General features: G+C 43.3%; 1 protein-coding gene, 1 non-coding gene and 1 pseudogene across 2 annotated transcripts in view; 1 reads left to right on the plus strand and 2 right to left on the minus strand.

Moving 5' to 3' along the window:
* Positions 1-20,846, plus strand: part of LOC145393504 (protein fem-1 homolog C) — a 436,136-nt gene that overhangs the window by 315,354 nt on the left and 99,936 nt on the right. The window contains exon 2 of the mRNA XM_080267632.1: positions 9,086-9,245. Within this exon, the coding sequence (XP_080123758.1) occupies positions 9,086-9,245 (160 nt within the window). The remainder of the gene's footprint in view (positions 1-9,085; positions 9,246-20,846) is intronic.
* LOC145393621 (5S ribosomal RNA) lies at positions 1,435-1,553 on the minus strand. Its single transcript, XR_013896219.1, has one exon. It is a non-coding gene; the product is annotated as a 5S ribosomal RNA (ribosomal RNA).
* On the minus strand, positions 5,411-5,525 carry LOC145393607 (5S ribosomal RNA; annotated as a pseudogene).

Raw genomic sequence — 20,846 nt, forward strand, 5'->3', positions numbered from 1 at the left:
TCTAATGTCATTATCGGCAGTCAAGGCGACATCGAAGGGCCCATGATGGTCCGCTTATGTGCTGTTCTAGTCTAACGTTGTCGCTTGGAGTTTTTGCAGCTAACCAATTGATCGTGTTATTTGCAGCTTCTGGAATGGAACCCAAGTTGTCTGCACGCAAGTCCGAGATATTAACCACTCGGCCACGGCAACCGACCAGGCGCCAAGAGCGGCTTTTTTTTTTTTTTTTTGTCAAAATTTGATTGCTCATTGAATATAGTAAAAGTTTTTCAATCGTGATGGGACCAAGTTTTTTCACATCAGCAAATTTGTTGTGATTTTTGTGCCAATCTTGGTGTGATTTGAATGCGTAGTTTCAGCTGCCCAAACTACACACGCACCCAGACATACGGCTGCTGCAATAGTATATTAGATTACATCAACATTTGAGTACATCAGCTGAATCATCTTCTGTACATACTTGCCATAGCTTAAGTTTAGTACCTTCCTTCTTTTTATTCCCTGTTAGTTATGTACCACTTTTGTACCTGCAATCCAATTGCTTTGTAAAAAAAAAATTACTCTTCCACTGATTTTTCCTCATTTTTTGCTTTTGCTTCCTGCCTTTTCTCCTTTAGTATTCCCAATTCTTCTTTAGTTTGGCACTGTTTAATCCATTCTTAAATTCCTCTTTTTCCATGAGTTTGCATTTTATAGCATTTCCCCTAGTGTTCACACTCTGGAAGGTTACTTTCAGTGGCCCTAGCCTTTTGTGTTCCTATGTCTTTATCACAGAGTTCCTCTGATACTTCTTTCAGTATGTTCATTATATTTACCATCTCCCTTTTGTCACAAAATTTTGTTTCTTATTCTTCATCTATACCAGTGATTACTATAGATTTGCTGATACCTGCTGAATCTTTGACCAGTTTTGGGTTGTTTTTATTGGTTTCATTCACTTCCTTTCTAATGTTTTTTTTCTTCTACTTTTGTTACTATGTCATTCCTTATTTTCACCATTTCAGCACACGTAGTTTCTGCTTCATCTTTGCAACTTCGAATAATTTTGTTCATCTGGGTTATCTTCTGTTCAGTATCACTGCCTTGGTCTATCATACTGCTTGCGTGCCTAATTGTATCATTTCTGAACTCCTCCGTAATACTCTCTAATGGCTGACAACTGAACTTACCATTTCATTAATCTTCCTTCAAAGTGAAACTACCTCAAGTTCCTCAACCGACAGCTCAGCAATTGTTGTGTCTGTTTTGTTTAATTCCTTTACTGATTTTTTCATTTTCTTCCTTGTGCATTCGTAATTCCTTCTTTCATTCATTTCATTCATTGCCAGACGCCATGTATCCCAAACGGGGTGGCCAAGGGCTTAGAGTTAATTGTTTTACAGGGAGGGGCACTAATCCTCCACCAACCCCACTTGACACGTAGGGAGAACGTTATGCCAACAGCATCTGGTGTTCCCAGGCGGTCACCCATCCAAGTACTAACCAGACCCAACGTTGCTTAACTTCGCTGATCGGACAGGAAGCGGTGTACTCAACGTGGCATGGCCGTTGGCACTGATTTTTTAATTTTCTTCCTTGTGCATTCGCAATTCCTTCTTAATTTCATCTATTTCTCTTTGAAAAGTTTTCCCCAGTTTATTCACATTACTAATTTGTTACATGTTTCCATTTCAACCAGTTCAAGGTAGAAATCATCACCCTGTTTTCTACCTTTATCTATTTTCTTAACTCCTTCCATATTCACTTTACTAAAGATGGCGCTAAGCCGACTCCGTTCCTTCTTTACCCCTGCACAATTGTTGACTCTATACAGGGGTTTTATCCGCCCCTGTGTGGAGTACAACTCTCATATGTAGGGAGGCTCTCCACATACAGCTCTTCTCAATAGGGTGGAGTCAAAGGCTTTTCGTCTCATTAACTCTCCTCCTTTTACTGACTCCCTTCAACCTCTGTCTCTTCGTCGCACTGTTGCATCTTTATCTCTTTTCTATTCCTACTTCAATGGTCACTTCTCCTCTGAACTGTCTGCATGCGTTCCTCCACCTCTACAACGGGCACGTAGAACCTGTCTAGCAGCAAACTCTCATCCCTTTTCTGTCCAGCTCTCTAATGCAAGAGTTAACTGTTACTCCCAGTTCTATATTTATGCAACAGGTCAACTCTGAACCTGTCTCCCTCTGTCTGTGTTTCCTACTTCCTGTGATCTCCAGTCTTTCAAACGCAGCGTGTCCAGGCATCTGGAAATGATCGGATCTTGAATTTGGCTCTCTTGTATTTTGTTTTTCTCTTGGAAGGAACAGTAATTGCGAGCTCTTGGCCTTTTGTTCCTTCTTCGCATAATAAAAGAATAAAAAAAAAAAAAAACTAAAGATGGTACTCATCTTTTGGTAATTCTCACTTAGAAAGATAACTTCTACTTAAAAGTTTGCATCTCCCTGCTACCTGCCTGGTGACGGACGACACGAAGCTGATGATGCATTGTTATTAGCGGATTCTTGCACTAATTGGACGTATTCTATAATTTGGACAACACTTTTGCTTATACCGGTACTTACTGTACTATATTAGGACATCATATAATTTAACCTAGTACAGAGCTTGACTCATAAAAGATAAGGGTGGCAAGCGTATAGAGAGGTGACGGACATCCTGCCTTTGTGTGTGTACGTGTGTGTGTGTTGCCTAAATATCTTGAAGAGTTGTGGACGAACTTTCTCCAAACCTTCAGGAAATAGCAACTAGCCATGTGGATGTGCAGAAACCTATTACTTTTGGTGAGGATGTTTTGTAAGAAAAATGCAGATGAGCATGACATTACTAGCAGTAGTTTGTAGTGGTGAGGCCGGTGATGGTACCAGTGATAGTCACAGATAATGGTTAGGGTATTTGTATGAGTTTAGTTGGTGGTTGGATATTGCTCTCTTGGCTATCAACCAGTCATTTGGAAGCAAGGTCAAATATAGGGGAAACATTTAACAAGTAGTTCAGCGAGCTTATTTAGTCGATTTCCACGTGTAGAAAAGATAGTTTGCTTTTCCATATGTAGCCCATAATAAATATGCAGTTGTATAGCTCCCCTGTAACAGTGTGCCTTTTTAAGTATATTATTGCTTAACCTTCCCAGTCACATTGACGCAAATTGCATTCTTTGTGGTTTGGCAGATAAATGCACGTTGACACGAATCGCGTGAAAAAACAGAAAAAATGCTGTCAAAAGTTTTTGGCCGATTTGCGTCAAATTTGGACGCATTGTAGCAGGCATGTTCCTCTTCTGAGGTAAACACTGTAGAGCCTCCCAGGAGGCTGCCCGTAGTGAGAAACCTCAGTTGATCACAAGGAGCCAGGCTGTGAGGCTGCATCGTGTGTACTGTCCCTTTAAATCACCCTAATTCTCCCCCTCCCGCCCGAGTTGAAGCCCCCAGTGGACTGAGTGTGATAATATATTAATTTCTGAGCATAATTTGAAGTGATTTTGTTGATGGAACATAGATATATATCTTGAGAAGAAATGGTGCCCGTTATCATTTGTTAGGCCTAGGGGCAAGAAGTGTGTTCACTGTAGCAGGGTTTCACCATTCCACATCCCCTGGGCCATATGCTGTGACTACATATACTGTCTATCTATTGACAGACACCATAATCCCGTAGGGGATGGCCATTTGACACTGAATTATTTGTTTTACGGGGAGGGACACTAACCCTCCACCAACCCACTTGTTGACATGTAGAGAGCACGTATGGTTTGGTTATATGGTTACCACCTAGCGCTGTAAATGGTTTCTTGGCTTACGGGAAATCATTTGGCTTGTCACTCAATGTAAAGCCACCTGTAAAGGGAAGAAAAGCGATAAGAAGTGACAGGAAAGATGGGAGGAAGAGGAAGAGAGGAGAGCAGGCACAGAAAAAGAATGATAAAGCCTAAGGAAGAAGTAGGATGCACTACATCAAGTGAGTGGATGATGGTCACCACCACCTACCACCAAAAGCTTGAAATATTGTAAAAGGTATGCAGTACTTATACTACAAAAGTGTATACAGAAAAACCATTGCCTAAACTGAATAGTGTGTGAAAGCTATAGTGGCTTGCTTTGTGATATGTTGGAACTAGCATGCATTATGTACGCCATGGCCAGAGTGTGGAATGGGGCAGGCGTTACCTGTACACTGTAATCGGGAAGGGATTATTAGAGGTGTTTAGGGATGGCTGTTGTGATTGTCATACTGTATATGCGTATGAATTTGCGTGAAATATAAGGCCAACGTGCTGTGAGTGTTCGTGAAGAAGTGTTGTGTGTGCCAACATAGCAGTGCGTCATAAACCTCAAGGCAAAAGTGCTGCATCACGGTCACGTTGTATCATAGTAAGGAATGTAAATAATTGCGGAGGTAGGGGTGGAATAATTGTGGTAGTCATGTATTTGCGTATGATTTAGTGTAAAGTGTACGTAAATTGAGCTGCGAGTGTTCGTGAAGAGATAATTTTAGGGTGCGTAACGTAGGTTAGTAATACCTTAGCAGCAGGGGTGCAGGTGATGTAAGGATGTCGGGCAACAACAGACATCATTGAACAGGTACTGTAACTTGCTAAGACATTCAGTGAGAAAAGTTTTGCTTTATGTACAATGTACATGGAATGTGCAGCGAGTGTCTGTGAAGAAATTCTGTGGGTGCGTAGCATCAGTTAGCGATACCTTAGCGGCAGGTGTGTGGAGGCGTCAGGACGCCAGGCAACTACGTGCGTCATTGAACAGGTACTGTAACTTGCTGAGACATTTAGTGAGAAGTAATACTTTATGTACAATGAACGTGAAATGTGCAGCGAGTGTTCGTTGTGGGATATTGTGGGTACGTAGCGTAGGTTAGCGATACCTTAGCGTCTGGTGTGCAGGTGATGTAAGGACGCCGGGCAACGACAGACGTCAGTGGACAGGTACTGTAATGTGCTAAGACATTTGTTGATTATTTATGATTAATACAAAATGTTTGTGATCTGTGTCACAAGTGTTCGTTGTGGGATGTGGGTGCATAGCGTATGTCAGCGATACCTTAGCGGCAGGTGTACAGGTGATGTAAGGACGCCGGGCAACGACGGACGTCAGTGGACAGGTATTTTAATGTGCTAAGACATTTGTTGATTATTCATGATTTATATAAAATGTATATTGACCTGTTATCAATACCCCTATATTTTTCAGACAAATAACCATTTTCTCCTACATGTTACACATATAACAGAAAGTACAGCTTTATTAGCAGTAACTAGAACAAACTAGTGTTCATGTCTAGTAGATTATTCATTCATTCATTGCCAGACGCCATGTATCCCAAATGGGGTGGCCAAAGGCTTAGAGTTAATTGTTTTACAGGGAGGGGCACTAATCCTCCACCAACTCCACTTAACTCGTAGGGATGCCAACAGCATCTGGTGTTCCCAGGCGGTCACCCATCCAAGTACTAACCAAACCCAACGTTGCTTAACTTCGCTGATCGGACGGGAAGCGGTGTACTAAAAACCCACCCTTGGAGATTTTACAGTCTGTACATAAAAAGGAGAAAAAAAGAAAAAAGGCTTTGGGAGCATAGTCTTCAGGCAAAGAGGGGGGGGGAAGACGGTGTTTTTTTTTTTCGCTTGTGGTAAACCTAGGTAGCGATCGGAAGAGCTTTTACTTGAAAACTATTGGACGTATTGACTTCCTGTGAGAACCATGATAAAGAGCAGTAAATTCTACGTATGTTCATTTAGAAAATGTAAGCCTTTGGGAGCGTATTTTGTAGGAAAAGGCGGGGGAACAGAGTGTGTTTTTTTCTCGCTTGCAGTAATAGTCGAAAACACTCAGCTGAGTAATCTCACTTTGTTGGCCAATTACCGTACTCAAAAATTATTGGATGTATCGATTTCCTGTAAGAACCACGATAAAGAGCAGTAAATTGTACGTATGTTCATTATGAAAATAAAGCCTTTGGGAGCATATTTTGTAGGAAAAGGCGGGGGAACGGAGTGTTTTTTTTTCTCGCAGTAAAAGTCGAAAGCTCTTGGAGTAATCTCAGTTTTAAAACTATTGGACGTATCGATTGCCTGTAAGAACCATGATAAAGAGCAGTAAATTCTACATAGGTACAGGACATAACAATGTAATATCTCTGATAAAAAGTCGTTGTTACGTAGGCGGGAATATAGTGTTTGCTGTGCGTGCATGACGAAAGTGATGCACGGCCACGAGTACCCAGTCTTTTTTTGCAATTTACTTGGAAACTATGAGGCATATTGAAAATCTGTTTGGGCCATGAGAAAGCTCATGAAATTTTACACAATATTATGAATAAAAACATAATGTGTGCGAGAAAACTTTTGCAGGAAAGCTCCGTGTACAAATTTTTTTTTTTTTTTTTTTTTTTTAAATGGCTTTCAGTTTTTGGCTGTTTTCTCGAAACTACCAGTTGTATCAGAATGCAACAAAGCTCATTAGAAAGCGGATGAAATTCCCAATCAAAACTCCTAATAACATTTTCTTGTATGATGGAAAGCATTCGAATGGTGATGTTGGGAAGTGAAATTGATATTGCAAAATGTTTATTCAGGGCCACCTAATGTTGTTTTATTTGTGTGTGTGTGTGTGTGTGTGTGTTTTTTTTTTTTTTTTTTTTTTTGTGTGCTTAGCTAGAACAAACATCGACGAATAAGATCATATAGGTTTCATGACAGTATATTGAGGTTTGGGTGGCAAAAATAAGGCAAGAATACGTGTTTTCAGCAGCGCACGGGCGGTCTAGGCGGACGGCCAGTCGAGTAAAATCGTGTACCGGGAAAAATTACGAAACTTATGCATGCGCGAGTGGGTAAAAAATTATGAACTTTTCGTTACTCGTAGTTATCACGGAAGAGATCATCAGCATTTTTTCTGTTTCATAATGTTTTCTCCTTTGTCAGTAATGATTCCTTTGGAACAATCTTCAGCCTTAGCCATGGCATACTTTGACCCTAACCGTAGCATCCACTGAGGTCTATAGATTAAGAAGCTTTCTCATGGGTAGCACCCACTGAGCTCTATAGATTAAGAAGCTTTCTCATGGGTAGCACCCACTGAGCTCTATATTATGGAGAGGCTATCTCCGCAGCGAGCATGTAGCTTTGGCCGCCACATTGAAACACCACCACTTGTCGCCTTCACAATGGTAATGCAATTGGATCACTATTCTTAGCTTGCTGTTTTTGTTTCACCGTTGCTTACATAAGCTAAGCAGTGGGCCATGGCACTATATTTTCCGAATTCATCGGCTGATTTCAAAAGACTTGGGTGTCGATGGTGTAGATAAACAACATCAGCGCTGCCCTGGGCCCTTGGCAGCTGTTACACAAACTAAATGGTGCTTGGCATCCCTCGACCCTAACCTTGCCATCCCTCGACCCTAACCTTGCCATCTTTTAGCACTAACATGGGCATCTTTATGGCCATATCATTCTGTCCATCAGCCCAAACCTTAGCATCCATGGTCTCTCTCTCTCTTTCTCTCTCTCTCTCTCTCTCTATAAGAAACAAAGGCTTGAGTGTTGCAGTTGCACAAGGCTTACAGGAAGGGATGTTAGTGCCAAATTTAACATGGATGTGAGACTATGGTGTGGCATGAAAATGATAAGTCAAGAGTGAGAGCAGTGGAGATGGGACTGCTAAGGATTGTTTGTGGGGTACAGCGAGTGGATAAGATGCACAATAATGTGATTCGTGAAGGATGTGGTGTGATGAAGTCTGTGGACACCAGAATCAGAGTGTAATGATATGGTATGGTCGTGGTGGAGAGAATGATAACAAAAGGGTGGCGAAAAAGGTATATCTGAGCGAATTTGAAGGAGGGAGGAGGTGAGGTAGGCCAAGGAGAAGGTGGAGGGAAATGGTGGATGAGTGTGTGAGGAGGAGAGGTTTGGAAGTCGGGAGGCCAGGGGACTGACAAGAGATCGAGGTGGCTGGATGAATATTGTGAGGAGAAGTGCATGATCAGGGATTTGGCACCCCTTTTTAACGTGACACATCTGGATTGGCTCTCGAATACATTTATGTGAAGTTACAGAACGTGGTGAATGTTTTTTGGCATATCAGATAGAGCCAGGATTCTGGGGGCTTGAATGGTGAGTGAATGGAAATGTGGCCCATTGGATTGGGCAAATTTGGGCTGTGGACATTGCTACTCCTCACCCTGCCCTAGGATGGGAAAGAAGTCCGGGTGATGATGATGATGAATTTAGTAGGAAGAATAAAATTTAAAAATATGGAAGGATAGACCAAGCCCAGTCAAACCTACCGTACATCATCTGACCATTTCTGTATACCATACTTTATTGACCAAGGCTAAACACGTACTGTGCGTTTGCTTCATACTTGTTTCAAGATCCTTAAAAAAAAAAAAAAAAAGTATAGAAACTAAATACCCAATTACTGTATCAACAAAATGACACACTATCAGTATTAACATCAATGGAAAAAAAAAAAAAAAAAAAAACTATAGTAATAGTAACTCCATAGTAATTGCATGTCCTGTTGTCAACATAAATAGATTAATGTACCACCAGATATTAACATTAGTGAAACAAAAAGTATACCAGTATATATAATTTGTTTTTTCCTTAGATCATCACACCTGTTAACTAATCCAGGCAGCAGGGATAAGGATAATTGGTTGCAGTGACACAAAAAATTTTTTCCAGAATATTTATATGAGCGAGGGAAGTATGAGTTGGAGGGAGGGTACTCATGACAGAGGACAGGGCAAAATGAAGGTGATTTGTTTGTGGCCTGCCCATATAGGATTAAAACACCTGGGTATAGTTGGATAGATTGACTTATCTTCATTATGGTAGTCAGGACAGAAGAGTCACAAGTTCAAGATTTGGTTCATGTTCTTGAGGAAAGCCATCAATGTCTCAGTTGCCTCTAGACTCCCAGCATCCAAGAAGCTGTCAAGGGGGAATGGTAACAGAGGTATTGTACTGTTCTTGTTTTACAGTAGGTTTTGGTCTCTGGTAGAATTATACTGTAGATCAGTACCAGCATAAAGTATGGTTGAGCATGGCTAATGATGATTATTATTTCAGATGCTCCTCGACCATCGTAGCCGCAGTGAGGTGAGCCGGATGGTGAGTGCACGGACAAATGGTGCCACACCACTCGTCATGGCTTCCAAGAACGGTCACCTCTCTTGTGTTGAGTACTTGGTGGAGCGCTGCAATGCAGATTTGGAACAGGTTGGCTCTGGTCAGTATCTTCATTTTCTCCCACCAATGCAGTGCTCAGTGGGCACAGGTATTTTCTTAACTTACTAATAATACAGTAAACAAGTAAAATAAATAAAGGCCTGTAGCTTTTGAAAGCTTATATATGAGAGGTGGTTGGTATTGATTACTCACATAAAGCCTCTCAGGAACAAGCAACTGGGCACTTGCCCTCAGTGCAGGGTCTGGCCTTCTGGGACCCTAAGCAGGATTTTATTTAGGATAGTCCCCATAATGAGCCCCACTTACATTTTAATTGGTGGCAGTTTAACCTGTATAAGGATTACAAAAATAAGTAATCCGTATTCATAGCACTTTTTCAAGGTATGAATAATGATGAAAAGATAAGGGGGTAGCATTTAAAAAAAAAAACTTTTTTTAAAACCCATTTTTTTACCCATCCATTAACTGTAAATAAAGTTAAATGTTATACCAGAGATCTTAATGAATCATATTGGCCACTTGATCTATTCAGTGTGTCACAGTTGCCAGATGTGTATGAATATGCAGCAGACTTTATTTGTAAAACAATATATAGGTGCTTTGTAGAAGGTAACTTTGTGCAGTCCAAGAAATGTGCCATGCTCCAGCCCATATTCAAGAAGCCTGGTCCCAGTGTTGAGGGCATCTTAAACTATTGTCCGGCCTCCAACATGTTATTCATGTACAAGATTATTGAGCAGGCTATACCACCACTGGAACGAAACAGAGTTGTTCCTACCATTCAGTCAGCATAGAGGAAATTTCAGTCAACTGAAACTGCACAAATGAAGATTCATGGCAGCTTGGTTCTGAGCATGTACAGCAGGATGACATTTCTCTTGGTTCTGTTGGATTTGACAGTATATCATGAACTATTACTATGTGACTGAATTTGTATGGTGTCCATGATGATGATCTTTTCTCTTCTAGAGTAGTATCTGTCTGACCAATCTCAGATCTTGGATAGTAGTTGTGGACTTAGTTCCCCTTCAGTTTAGAGTTCCTCAGGGATCTGTTTTAGTTCCAGTTGTATTCCCATTGTATACAAGTACAGTAGTTTACTGTCTCTACTTGATGCACATGATTTGTCTTATAATTTTATGCTGATGATACTCAGCATTATGTTACGAGGTTAGATATTAATGATCCCAAGAATAACCTGGAATCCCTGATGGCTGATATTAAAATCTGGATGGCAAAGAGGAGACTTAAGCTGAACGATGGTGAAACAAAAATCATCATTATTTGAGGAAACAGGAGGGGCATCGCTCTCATACACCATCCCTACCTCCTGAAGTTCTGTGAGTGCAGTATCAGAAGGGGCAGGGGTCGGAGGACGAGACCTGTCATTCTCCTCATGGTAACTTCCCTCCTCGGAGGAAGTTTCCCCCCTCTCAGCTGAACTGGACACAGTCATGTCAAATGCGCATCCAATAACACTATGACTTAGCCCTGCCACACCTCCCTCCGTCAGGAGTTTGATGGGAGTGGATGGCGCAACGGGGTCCCGTGTGCAGGGGATAGAATCAGACAAGGTGGAGTCAGTGTACACATTACCAAGGCACAAGAGTGACTGAGTCACGCAGTCACACTTGCGAGCACTGCTGGAAGTCTGTCACAACCCTTTGGTGGCGAGATCAAATGGCAGCCACTTCAAGCTGTGGCACGAAAACAAGTGCGATTCCTACCAACACCCGGCGCCTCCCGGCTATCGATTTCTTGACAGTTCTGACCGACACCCAACGGTTAGGGGTTCAGGCATCTGTCTGGCTTTAGATAGATAGGTGGACAGGTAGATTAGTATTATTGTTATTATTATTATTATTATTAATATTAATGTTGTTAAGAAATCAGTTAAGTTAAATATGTGCACTAGAAAATAAGATTCAGGGTTCCGTGAATGAAAATGTTTACAATTAAGTAGAATGATGCTACATTTCATTACCAGATGAAAAATTAAGTTCCTAAACCCCAAGCCATTGAAAGTGTTCTGAAAATGGAAAAATATTAATGTTCTTACTTCCTGATGGATGCGAGTATATATCTATATTTATCTGTCTGTCTGTCTATATCTGTCTATCTATCAATCTATTGCCAGACGCCCCAATCCCGTACAGGGTGACCACAAACAAATCGCCTCCTCGTTGCCCTGTCCCCCGCCATTTCACTGTCATGTTCCCAACTCATACCCCCCCCTCCTCTCATATACCTCTCCACTCCATCCCTCCATCTCATCCTCGGCCTCCCACTCCCTCTCCCTCCCCTCCACCTCACTCATACACTCCTTGTCAGTCTCTCACCCTCCATCCTCTCCTTATGGCCCAACCACCTCAGTGTGTTTCTCCTAATGCTTCCAATCTCATCCACAGCCACACCACAATGCACCTTCATATCCTCATTTGTCAGCCTGTCACTCCATGTGACTCCACAGGCTCCTCTTAAATAACTCATTTCCACTGCTCTCACCCTTGATTTGTGTCCTTCCAACAACTTGCCAGAGGTTTTTGCACTGTTGTTCTTGTGGTAGGTGGTGGCGACCATCATCCACTCTCTTGATGTAGAGCTGCCTACTTCTTCCTTAGCCTTTATCATTCTTTTTCTGTGTCTGCCCTCCTTTCTTCATATTTCTCCCATCTTTCCTGTCACTTCTTATTGCTTTTCTTTCCTTTACAGGTGGCTTTACATTGAGTGACAAGCCAAATGGTTTCCTGTAAGCCAAGAACCATACATGCTCCCTACGTGTCAACAAGTGGGTTGGTGGAGGATTAGTGCCCCTCCCCATAAAACAAATAACTCAAAGTCAAATGGCCACCCCTTACAGGATTGTGGCGTCTGGCAATAGATATATATATATATATATATATATATATATATATATATATATATATATATATATACATATATATATATACACATATAAGTAATTCCTCTAATATCCTAATGCCCAATATCCGAACATCCCCACTAACCGGACATAATCGTCCTGGGATCCAATATTCCCAAAATGGGCCAAAAACCGCAAAAAATTCGAAAAAAATCTGACTTTTTTTTCCCTCCCGTAATTTGAAATTCCTGCCTGGCACCGAACAGCTGTTACACCATGGTCCCTTCACCCCTTCCTTCCTCCCCCTCCCTCCTCCCCTGTCAGGGTTGCCATTTGGAATTTTTCATTACCAAGTGTGGGCCAATTTGGTAATGAAAAATTCGTTTGGTAATGAATCAGAATAATGCATTACCAAATGGATTTTTCACATGTATGAGGATACACAGGATGGAGATGGTGGATTGTTTGCTCTCTGTGATTAATCTGCTACCCTACATAGTGTGAAAATAATCAACATGGTGTTAATTATAAGGAGAGTGATTACATGTATTTCCACTTGTATATATAATTAGTGAAGAATAAATGCTAGCTTTACGAATTTGGTAATGAAAAGTTAAATTTGGTAATGAAAGTTGAGGAGATTGGTAATGTGGCCGTTGCGATCTGGCAACTCTGTTACCCCGCCATCATCAACAGTCACAGTCTAACTCCGATTGAGAGCAGATGCTCATAGCAGTGCAAGCCACAGGTGCTTGTTTTTTGTGAATAAACAGTGAATAAACTGCAATAAATCGCCACTAGAACACACAGGAATTTACAGTGTTGTGCAGTGTTAAGAAATTAGAATTTAGAGTGCAGAGGATTAACTGTGGACTGCAAACTGGCGGTTCAAACCAGTCCAGGAGCAAGGGACTTGTAAGTACCCAGAATGTTTAATATTGTATAAACTCACCTCTAAAACCTCATTTTATGGTTCTGTTGCATTTATTTAAGTCTTTTATGTCCCTTTTTGGTGTGATTTGGGTCTTAAATAGGTGCAATGCATGTCCAGAGTTGTATAGGTGTTTTTCTGAGTTAGGGTCCATAAGTACAAGTCCATAAGCTGAGGTCCAATATCCGGACAGGACCACTATCTGGACCTGCCTATGGCTCTATTACGTCAGATATTGGAGGGATTACTGTGTGTATATATATATATATATATATATATATATATGTAGCAGGCGTGGCTCAGTGGGTTAGGGCGCTCTGCTCTGACCGAAGGGTCAGAGGATTGAATCCACCCAAGGGTCATTGGTAGACATCAGGAAGGGCATCCGGTCATAAAATGCTACACGCTCCAGTCCAAAAGTCCTCTACCCAGGGGCATCGCCTTAGCCCTTCGGGGATACATGGCGTAAAACCAGATTATTTATATATATATATATATATATATATATATATATATAATCCCTGTAATATCCGAACGCCCAATATCCGAACATCCCCACTAACCGGACATAATCGTCCCGGGATCCAATATTCCCAAAATGGTCCGCAAAAAATTAGAAAAAAACCCGAATTTTTCCTGCCCGTAATTTGAACTTGGCGTGTGCGGCGTGGACAGCTTTGTTGTGGCGCGTCATTCCTCCGACGTCCGATAGAGCGCCGCTCTATCTTCCCCACTTTCCGCCTGTCTCTTGTCGCGAGTGCATGCTCGTCGTCATGGCTGCCCACGTGCTCGCTTTTGTGGTGGTTCCTTACCTGCTGCAGGCACTCTTGCTGCTCTCGGGCCTCTTATTAGTGTGTGTGATGATGGCCTCGCCGCCTGAGAAGAGGAAGAGAGTGGTGTTGGCTCTGGAGAAGAAACGGGAGATATTGGAGAAAGTAGATGCGGGGTGGTGGTCTTCCCGCATCCTCTGCGAGTTCAACCTTGCCCGATCTACTTTGTTTGATATCAGGAGATCCCGAGACAAGCTCATGCAGTACACGGCTGACTTCTCATTGAGAAGCAAGTGCAGCGTGGAGAGGAAGGTGATGTTTACTCCCAAGTTTGCTGAAATTGACCGCTCCACATTGATTTGGTATCGACAGCAACGTGCTGCTGATGTGATGGTACGTGGAACAGAGCTGAAGGCTGCTGCTGAGAAGTTCGCCAGGCTTCACGACGCCCTAGACTTCAAGGCATCCGAGGGTTGGCTCTTCCATTCAAGTTACGGCATGGTCTTACCAAGTCTAAAGCTCATGGCGAAGCTTTGGACGCTAACGAGGATGGAGTTGACGAGTTTCGGCACAAGGTGAAGGGCTTGATGGACAGGGAGGGCCTCACTCTCAGTCAGGTCTACAATGCTGACAAAACTGGTTTATTCTATCGCTCTTTGCCAACGAACACTCTAGCCGAGGAGACGGAGAAGCGTGTACCTGGCCGCAAGCTCTCCAAGCAACGGATATCTGCTTTGTGTTGTGCCAATGCTAACGGCATGCACCAGCTTAAGCCCGTTATTGTTGGCCGTGCAAAGCAGCCTCGGTGTCTTCGTGGGGTGATGGATGTCCTTCCTGTCGTCTGGTACCATTCTTTGAAGGCATGGTTTACAGCCCAGATCTTCAAAGACTGGTTCCACTGCCACTTCGTCAAGGAGGTCATCAATTACCAGACGAAGACACTGGGAATCCCGCTTGACCAGGTAAAGGGCCTCCTTCTCCTCGACAATGCACCTGCCCACCCGTGCGACAAGGACTTGGTGGCTGAGATTGGCCGGATTAGGTGCTTGTTTCTGCCACCTAATACGACTGCTCTCATCCAACCAATGGACCAAGGAGTGATCGTGGCAACAAAGTGCCTATACCGAAGGAAGTTCCTGGACGAGGTGATGGTTGTTCTCGAGGACGAGGACGAGCGCAGGGAGGGATGGGACACGTGAGGCCAGCGGACTTTGGTAAACCTTCGCCGCTACAACATCAAGTCTGCAATCTACAACTGGGCCAGTGCATGGAAGGAAGTCCCTGTCAAGACTCTAGAAAATGGTTGGTCTCGTCTGCTTCTCGGAACGGATGTGGAGTACGATTTTCTAGGTTTTGACGTGGATGACTTCCATGCACGGCTACGTACGCATGGCGACGATGATGTAGACGATGTGCGTGAGTGGTTGGATGATGACGAGGGCGATCCTGGGTATCAGACATTGTCTTATATCGAGATCGCATCTTCAGTTGCAGGTGTCAGTACCCAGCTTGAAGATTCCGATGAGGACGGCGATGATGATGCGGACTCCTCTAAGCATGACAGCACTCCAGCCATCCCCAAGCTGAGCGCACTCCGGGAACACCTAGAGTTCGTTCTCGACTACCTGGAACACCCGGACTGCGACAGGGAGATGGGGCCCTTGGGACTTGTGGAGGAAGTGTGTGCTTTCAGGCAGCGCATCATCAGTCGTCAGAATCGTCGGTCCTTGCGTCATTCAACGATTGACAGTTTTTTCAGGCCCATGACCCCCGCTGTGCCCAGCCCTGGCTCCACTCCGTTGCCTCCCCAAGACAGGCCCTCATGCTCTGAGCCACAGCCCAGCACATCAGCCACGGTGTAGTCACCGCTCGACGTGAGTTTGCATCTGTCTTCAGAGTTGTCTGCAGTGGGTACGCCATCACCACGACCCAGCGACGCACCCCTAGGTCACCTGCCAGTGATACTCTCGGACTCTGATAGTGATTAAACAGCAAGAACTTCTCCACTAGACCACACGGGAATTTACAGTGTTGTGCAATGAAAAAAACAGTGTGTTGTGTTAAGGATTTACAGTTGTGAGTGAGAATACAATTTTGGAACAACATTTAACGTAAATAGACTTGTTTGTTTTTGCTTTAGAAAATGGATACAAGAGTGGGAAAAGTTAAAGTGCAGAGTGCAACACTTAGTAAGTTACAATGGAGCATAAGTTAGACAAGAGTGCGCACTGTGAAGAGAACGGACTTCTGAGTGCGATTGACTGAGTTCAGTGCAAGACTTCATGAACAGTGTACTGCAAGTGCTTCAGGAAATCCTTCTTACTGTCAGAGTCCGAGAGGAGGCGGTTATTCATCAAGATGGCCATGGACTTGCTGTAAGTAGGCAGAACGTTTCATACTGTACTTTTTTCCATTCTATACTTACCTCAAACACCTCATTTCACTCTTTAATGGCCTTTATTGGTGTGAATAGGGTGTTAGGAGCTATGCATGTGCAGTAGGAAGGTGTTTTTGTGAGTTAGGCTAGGTTAGGGTCCATAAGTACCAGTCCAGGAGCCAGGCACTTGTAAGTACCCAGAATGTTGAATATTGTATGAACCTGCCTCAAAACCCTCATTTTATGCTTCTTTTGCATTTATTTCAGTCTTTTATGTGCCTTATTGGTGTGATTTGGGTCTTAAATAGGTGCTATGCATGTCCAGAGGAAGTTGTATAGGTGTTTCTCTGAGTTAGGGTCCATAAGTACAAGTCCATAAGCAGGGGCCCAATATCCGGACAGGACCACTATCCGGACCTGCCTATGGCTCTATTATGTCGGATATTGGAGGGATTATTTATGTATATATATATATATATATATATATATATATATATATATATATATATAAAGTAAGTAATCCCTGTACTTTCCGGACGCCCACTTTCCGGACACCCCACTTACCGGACATTTTGGGCCTGGACCTTTGGAACCCAAAAATGGCCAAAAATTGGAAAAAATCCCCCCCAAATCTGAATTTTTTCCCACCCGTAATTTGAAATTGCCGCACGGCACTGAACAGCTGTTATATACACCACGGACCCTTCACCCCTTCCTTCCGGCCCCCTCCTCCCTCCCCTGTCAGGGTTGCCATTTGGTATTTTTCATTACCAAATGTGGGCCAATTTGGTAATGAAAAATTAGTTTGGTAATGAATCAGAATAATGCATTACCAAATGGATTTTTCACATGTATGATGATACACAGGATGGAGATGGTGGATTGTCTGGTCTCTCTGATTAATCTGCTAGCCTACATAGTGTGAAAATAATCAACATGCTGTTAATTATAAGGAGAGTGATTACATGTATTTACACTTGTATATATAATTAGTGAAGAATAATGCGTCCTTTAAGAATTTGGTAATGAAAATTGAGGAGTTTGGTAGTGCCGCCGAGTTCAGATCTGGCAACCCTTTTCCCAGTTACTGCCTAACCTTCGTTCAGGGAAGACATTCATCGTAATCGATGCTGCACGTGCTCTTTTTTTGTGAATAAACAGTGAATAAACCGCAGTACCACGCCACTAGACCACATGGGAATGTACATCGTTGTGCAGTGTTATGAAATTAGAATTTAGAGTGCAAAGGATTAATTGTGGAGTGAGTGTGGAGTGTAAAGTGGTGGGTGGAATGACGGTTGAAACTGGTGTGGTTAAGTTAAGAAGAATGTGCAGTGTTAAACAATTATAACTCACAGTGCAATGAATTAAGTGTAGCACAACACTGGATTACTGTATGTGCTTCAAGAGCATTTTCACAACTACCAGAGCCTTAGAGAGTTAGAGGGGGCGGCCACAGATGTGCTGTAAGTACAGTATAGTATCCTGTATGCTGCTAGGCCTAAGTATTTTCCATACTCACTTCTAATTCCTCATTCTCTGGTTCCTTTTCATTTATTTCTTGCTTTATGTCCATTATTGGTGTGAATAGGGTCTTAAATAGGTTTAAATAAGTACTATGCATGTCCGGTAGGGAGTTATTTAGGTGGCTTGATAGTTAGGCTGAGTTAGGGTCCATAAGTACCAGTCCAGCAGTCAGAGGCCCACTTTCCGGACGGGACCACTTACCGGACATGCCTTTGGCTCTATTACATCGGATATATTGCCAGATGCCTCAATCCCGTACGGGGTGGCCACAAACCAATCGTCTCCACGTCGCCCTGTCCCCCACCATTTCACTGCCCTGCTCCCAATGCACACCCCCCCCTCTCTCATATACCTCTCCACTCCATCCCTCCATCTCATCCTCGGCCTCCCCCTCCCTCTCCCCCCCTCCACCTTACTCACATACACTCTCCTCATCAGTCTCTCACCCTCCATCCTCTCCACATGGCCAGACCACCTCAGTGTGTTCCTCCTAATGTTTCCCATCACATCCACATCCACGCCACAACGCTCCTTTATATCCTGATTTGTCAGCCTGTCTCTCCATGTGACTCCACAGGCTCCTCTTAAATAACTCATTTCACTGCTGTCACTCTTGACTTGTGTCCTTTCAGCAACATCCAAGCTTCACTTCCATACGTTAGAGTTGGTATCACAATACTGTCATGTAGTAAATTTTTCACTTCCATGCTCACTTCCCTGTTTCTTATCACTGCTTTCAAGGAACTAGCAACCTTTCTTCCTTGTTGTACCTTTCGTTTTCGTTTTCATTTTTAAAGGCTCCAACATGCTTGCATGTGTCGGCCTTGGTCACCTAATGGCGGCTCTCCACACTGCACGATCCGTTGCAGCCTCCCTGTTCAGTCCCTTAACCCTAAGGTCACACTTAATGACCTCGTCCCATGTCTTTCTCGGTCTACCCCTCATAACCCCACCCCCAATATTAACACTTCTCACCTTCTTCACCCAAGTATCATCCCCCATCCTCTCCACATATCCAAACCACCTCAATCTACCTCTCCTTATTACAACACCAATACACTCCAGTTCCATCCTACCTCTCAACTCTTCCATTGTAAACCCAGCTCCTCCAGGCCTTGGATGCAGGGACGCACTGCACATCCACCTAATCATTGTCGTTGCTGTACGTCTGAGCCGGCGAATATCTTCCACCTTCACTGCCCAGGTCTCACTGCCATACAGCATTACACTCCTAACACATGCTGCATACAAAGACCCCTTAGCACGTAGGGAGAGCCCTCTCAGTGTCAGGAGAGGCAAGAGCTCCCTGAACTTCCTCCAACCACTTCTCACCCTAGCCACAGAGCTAGCTCCAGCCCCACCTTCAGCACACAACATGTCTCCCAAATAACCAAACTCTTCCACACACTCAAGAGATTCACCAGCAAGTTCAATCCTTTCACGTCTAACAATCTCCACCTGCTCACCCCAGCACGCCGTACACATAAAATCAGCATTATCTCGCAATCTACCTCTGATACCACTACATCTCTTATGCACCCATTTATCACACACACCGCACAAGATGGAATTACTTCCCACGCCCTTGTGGCAAACTGCACATGGCCACTCTCCCTCGTCTTTGACAGTACCGCCACCAACCCTAGATATCATCACTTTTGTTTTATCTGCATTTACCCTTAACCCCTTTTGCCCCATACCATCTCTCCACTTCCTAAACCTTTCCTCCGCCTCCCTTTCATTCTCTGCAATCAACACCAAATCATCAGCATACAACAACTCCCACGGGAGTCCGTTTCTAAAGTCACGTGAAAGGGCCTCAAGTACCATGATAAACAACATGGGACTCAAGACTGACCCCTGATGCACACCAACATTCACGGAAAACTCATCACTCAAATCTCCATTCACTCTCAGCTGGGTTTGAGCACCCACATACATGGCCATAACCACCCTAACCAGCCACTCCTCCAAGCCAAGCTTTCTCATTGCCCACTTCACCACCTCTCTAGGGACTCTGTCAAAGGCCTTTTCCAAATCAACAAAAACAAAATAAAGATCCCTTCTCCTACCAATATATTTTTCCTGAAGCTGTCGAACAGTGAATATGGCATCAGTGGTCCCCCTACCTGGCATAAACCCAAACTGCATCTCATCAATATTCACTCTTTCTCTAATCATACCTTCTAAAACTCTCTCCATTACCTTCATTATCTGATCTAAGAGCTTTATACCTCTATAATTTCCTCTTTCCAGGGCATCACCCTTTCCTTTATACACATTTACAGTTACACTCTTCAGCCAATCATCTGGGACAACACACTCATAAATAATCCTATTTATCAGGTCAGTGACTAAACTCACCCCTATATCGCCTGAGGCCTTCAACATTTCGGCAGTCAACCCAGACACACCTGCTGCCTTCCCCACCCTCATCCTGCCTATTGCCTCACTCACAGTAACAGTATCAATCAAAGGCCAAGGGCCAGACACTGGATCTGCTGGCTCCAAACCTTCCCTGTCCCACTCAAACTCCTCATTCAGCAACTGATTATAATTCTCTCTCCATGCATCTTTAATATCCTTGCTGTTCACCACTACCCTTCCTTCATCATTCTTCACACACTGCTCACCTATGATATCCCGATTATCCCTCTTCACCTGACCTGCCACCCTAAATGTATTTTTCCTTTCCCCATGATTTAGGTTATCAAGTAATTGATATATACATATATATTTATTTATTATATAAACTGTACTGAAAAACAGACATCAAGAAATGCCCTGGTAAGCCTTCAGAATGTGTCTTCCTGCCTTCCTGGCTGCAGAGTCATCTGTAATTTCTCACGTTAGCAGCCTGCCAAGCCATTGATGGCTCATCCGGTGAGATGGCTCTTGGGACATAAGGGACTTCCGAGTTTATCCTGATGAAACAGTAAATGGGAGTGTGTTAGCTGTTTGTATAGCTATTCAAAGACTAGAATGTAACTCTTTCACCATCTTTTGGTGGATTAAAGTGAGCATTTTCAGTGCAGTTATATCATGTTTTATATCTGGGAGTTGGATTTCCATGGTCAGTTCTCTCTAGTCAGCAAAAGATTTTTCTGTCTTATTTGATCCAGTGACCTTGGTTCTTGATTTGACTTACAGGTCTATCAGACAGTATATAGATA

This window comes from Coenobita brevimanus, chromosome 24, assembly GCF_032717465.1.
Source record: "Coenobita brevimanus isolate Jiangsu-jjx chromosome 24, ASM3271746v2, whole genome shotgun sequence".
Lineage (NCBI taxonomy): Eukaryota > Metazoa > Arthropoda > Malacostraca > Decapoda > Coenobitidae > Coenobita > Coenobita brevimanus.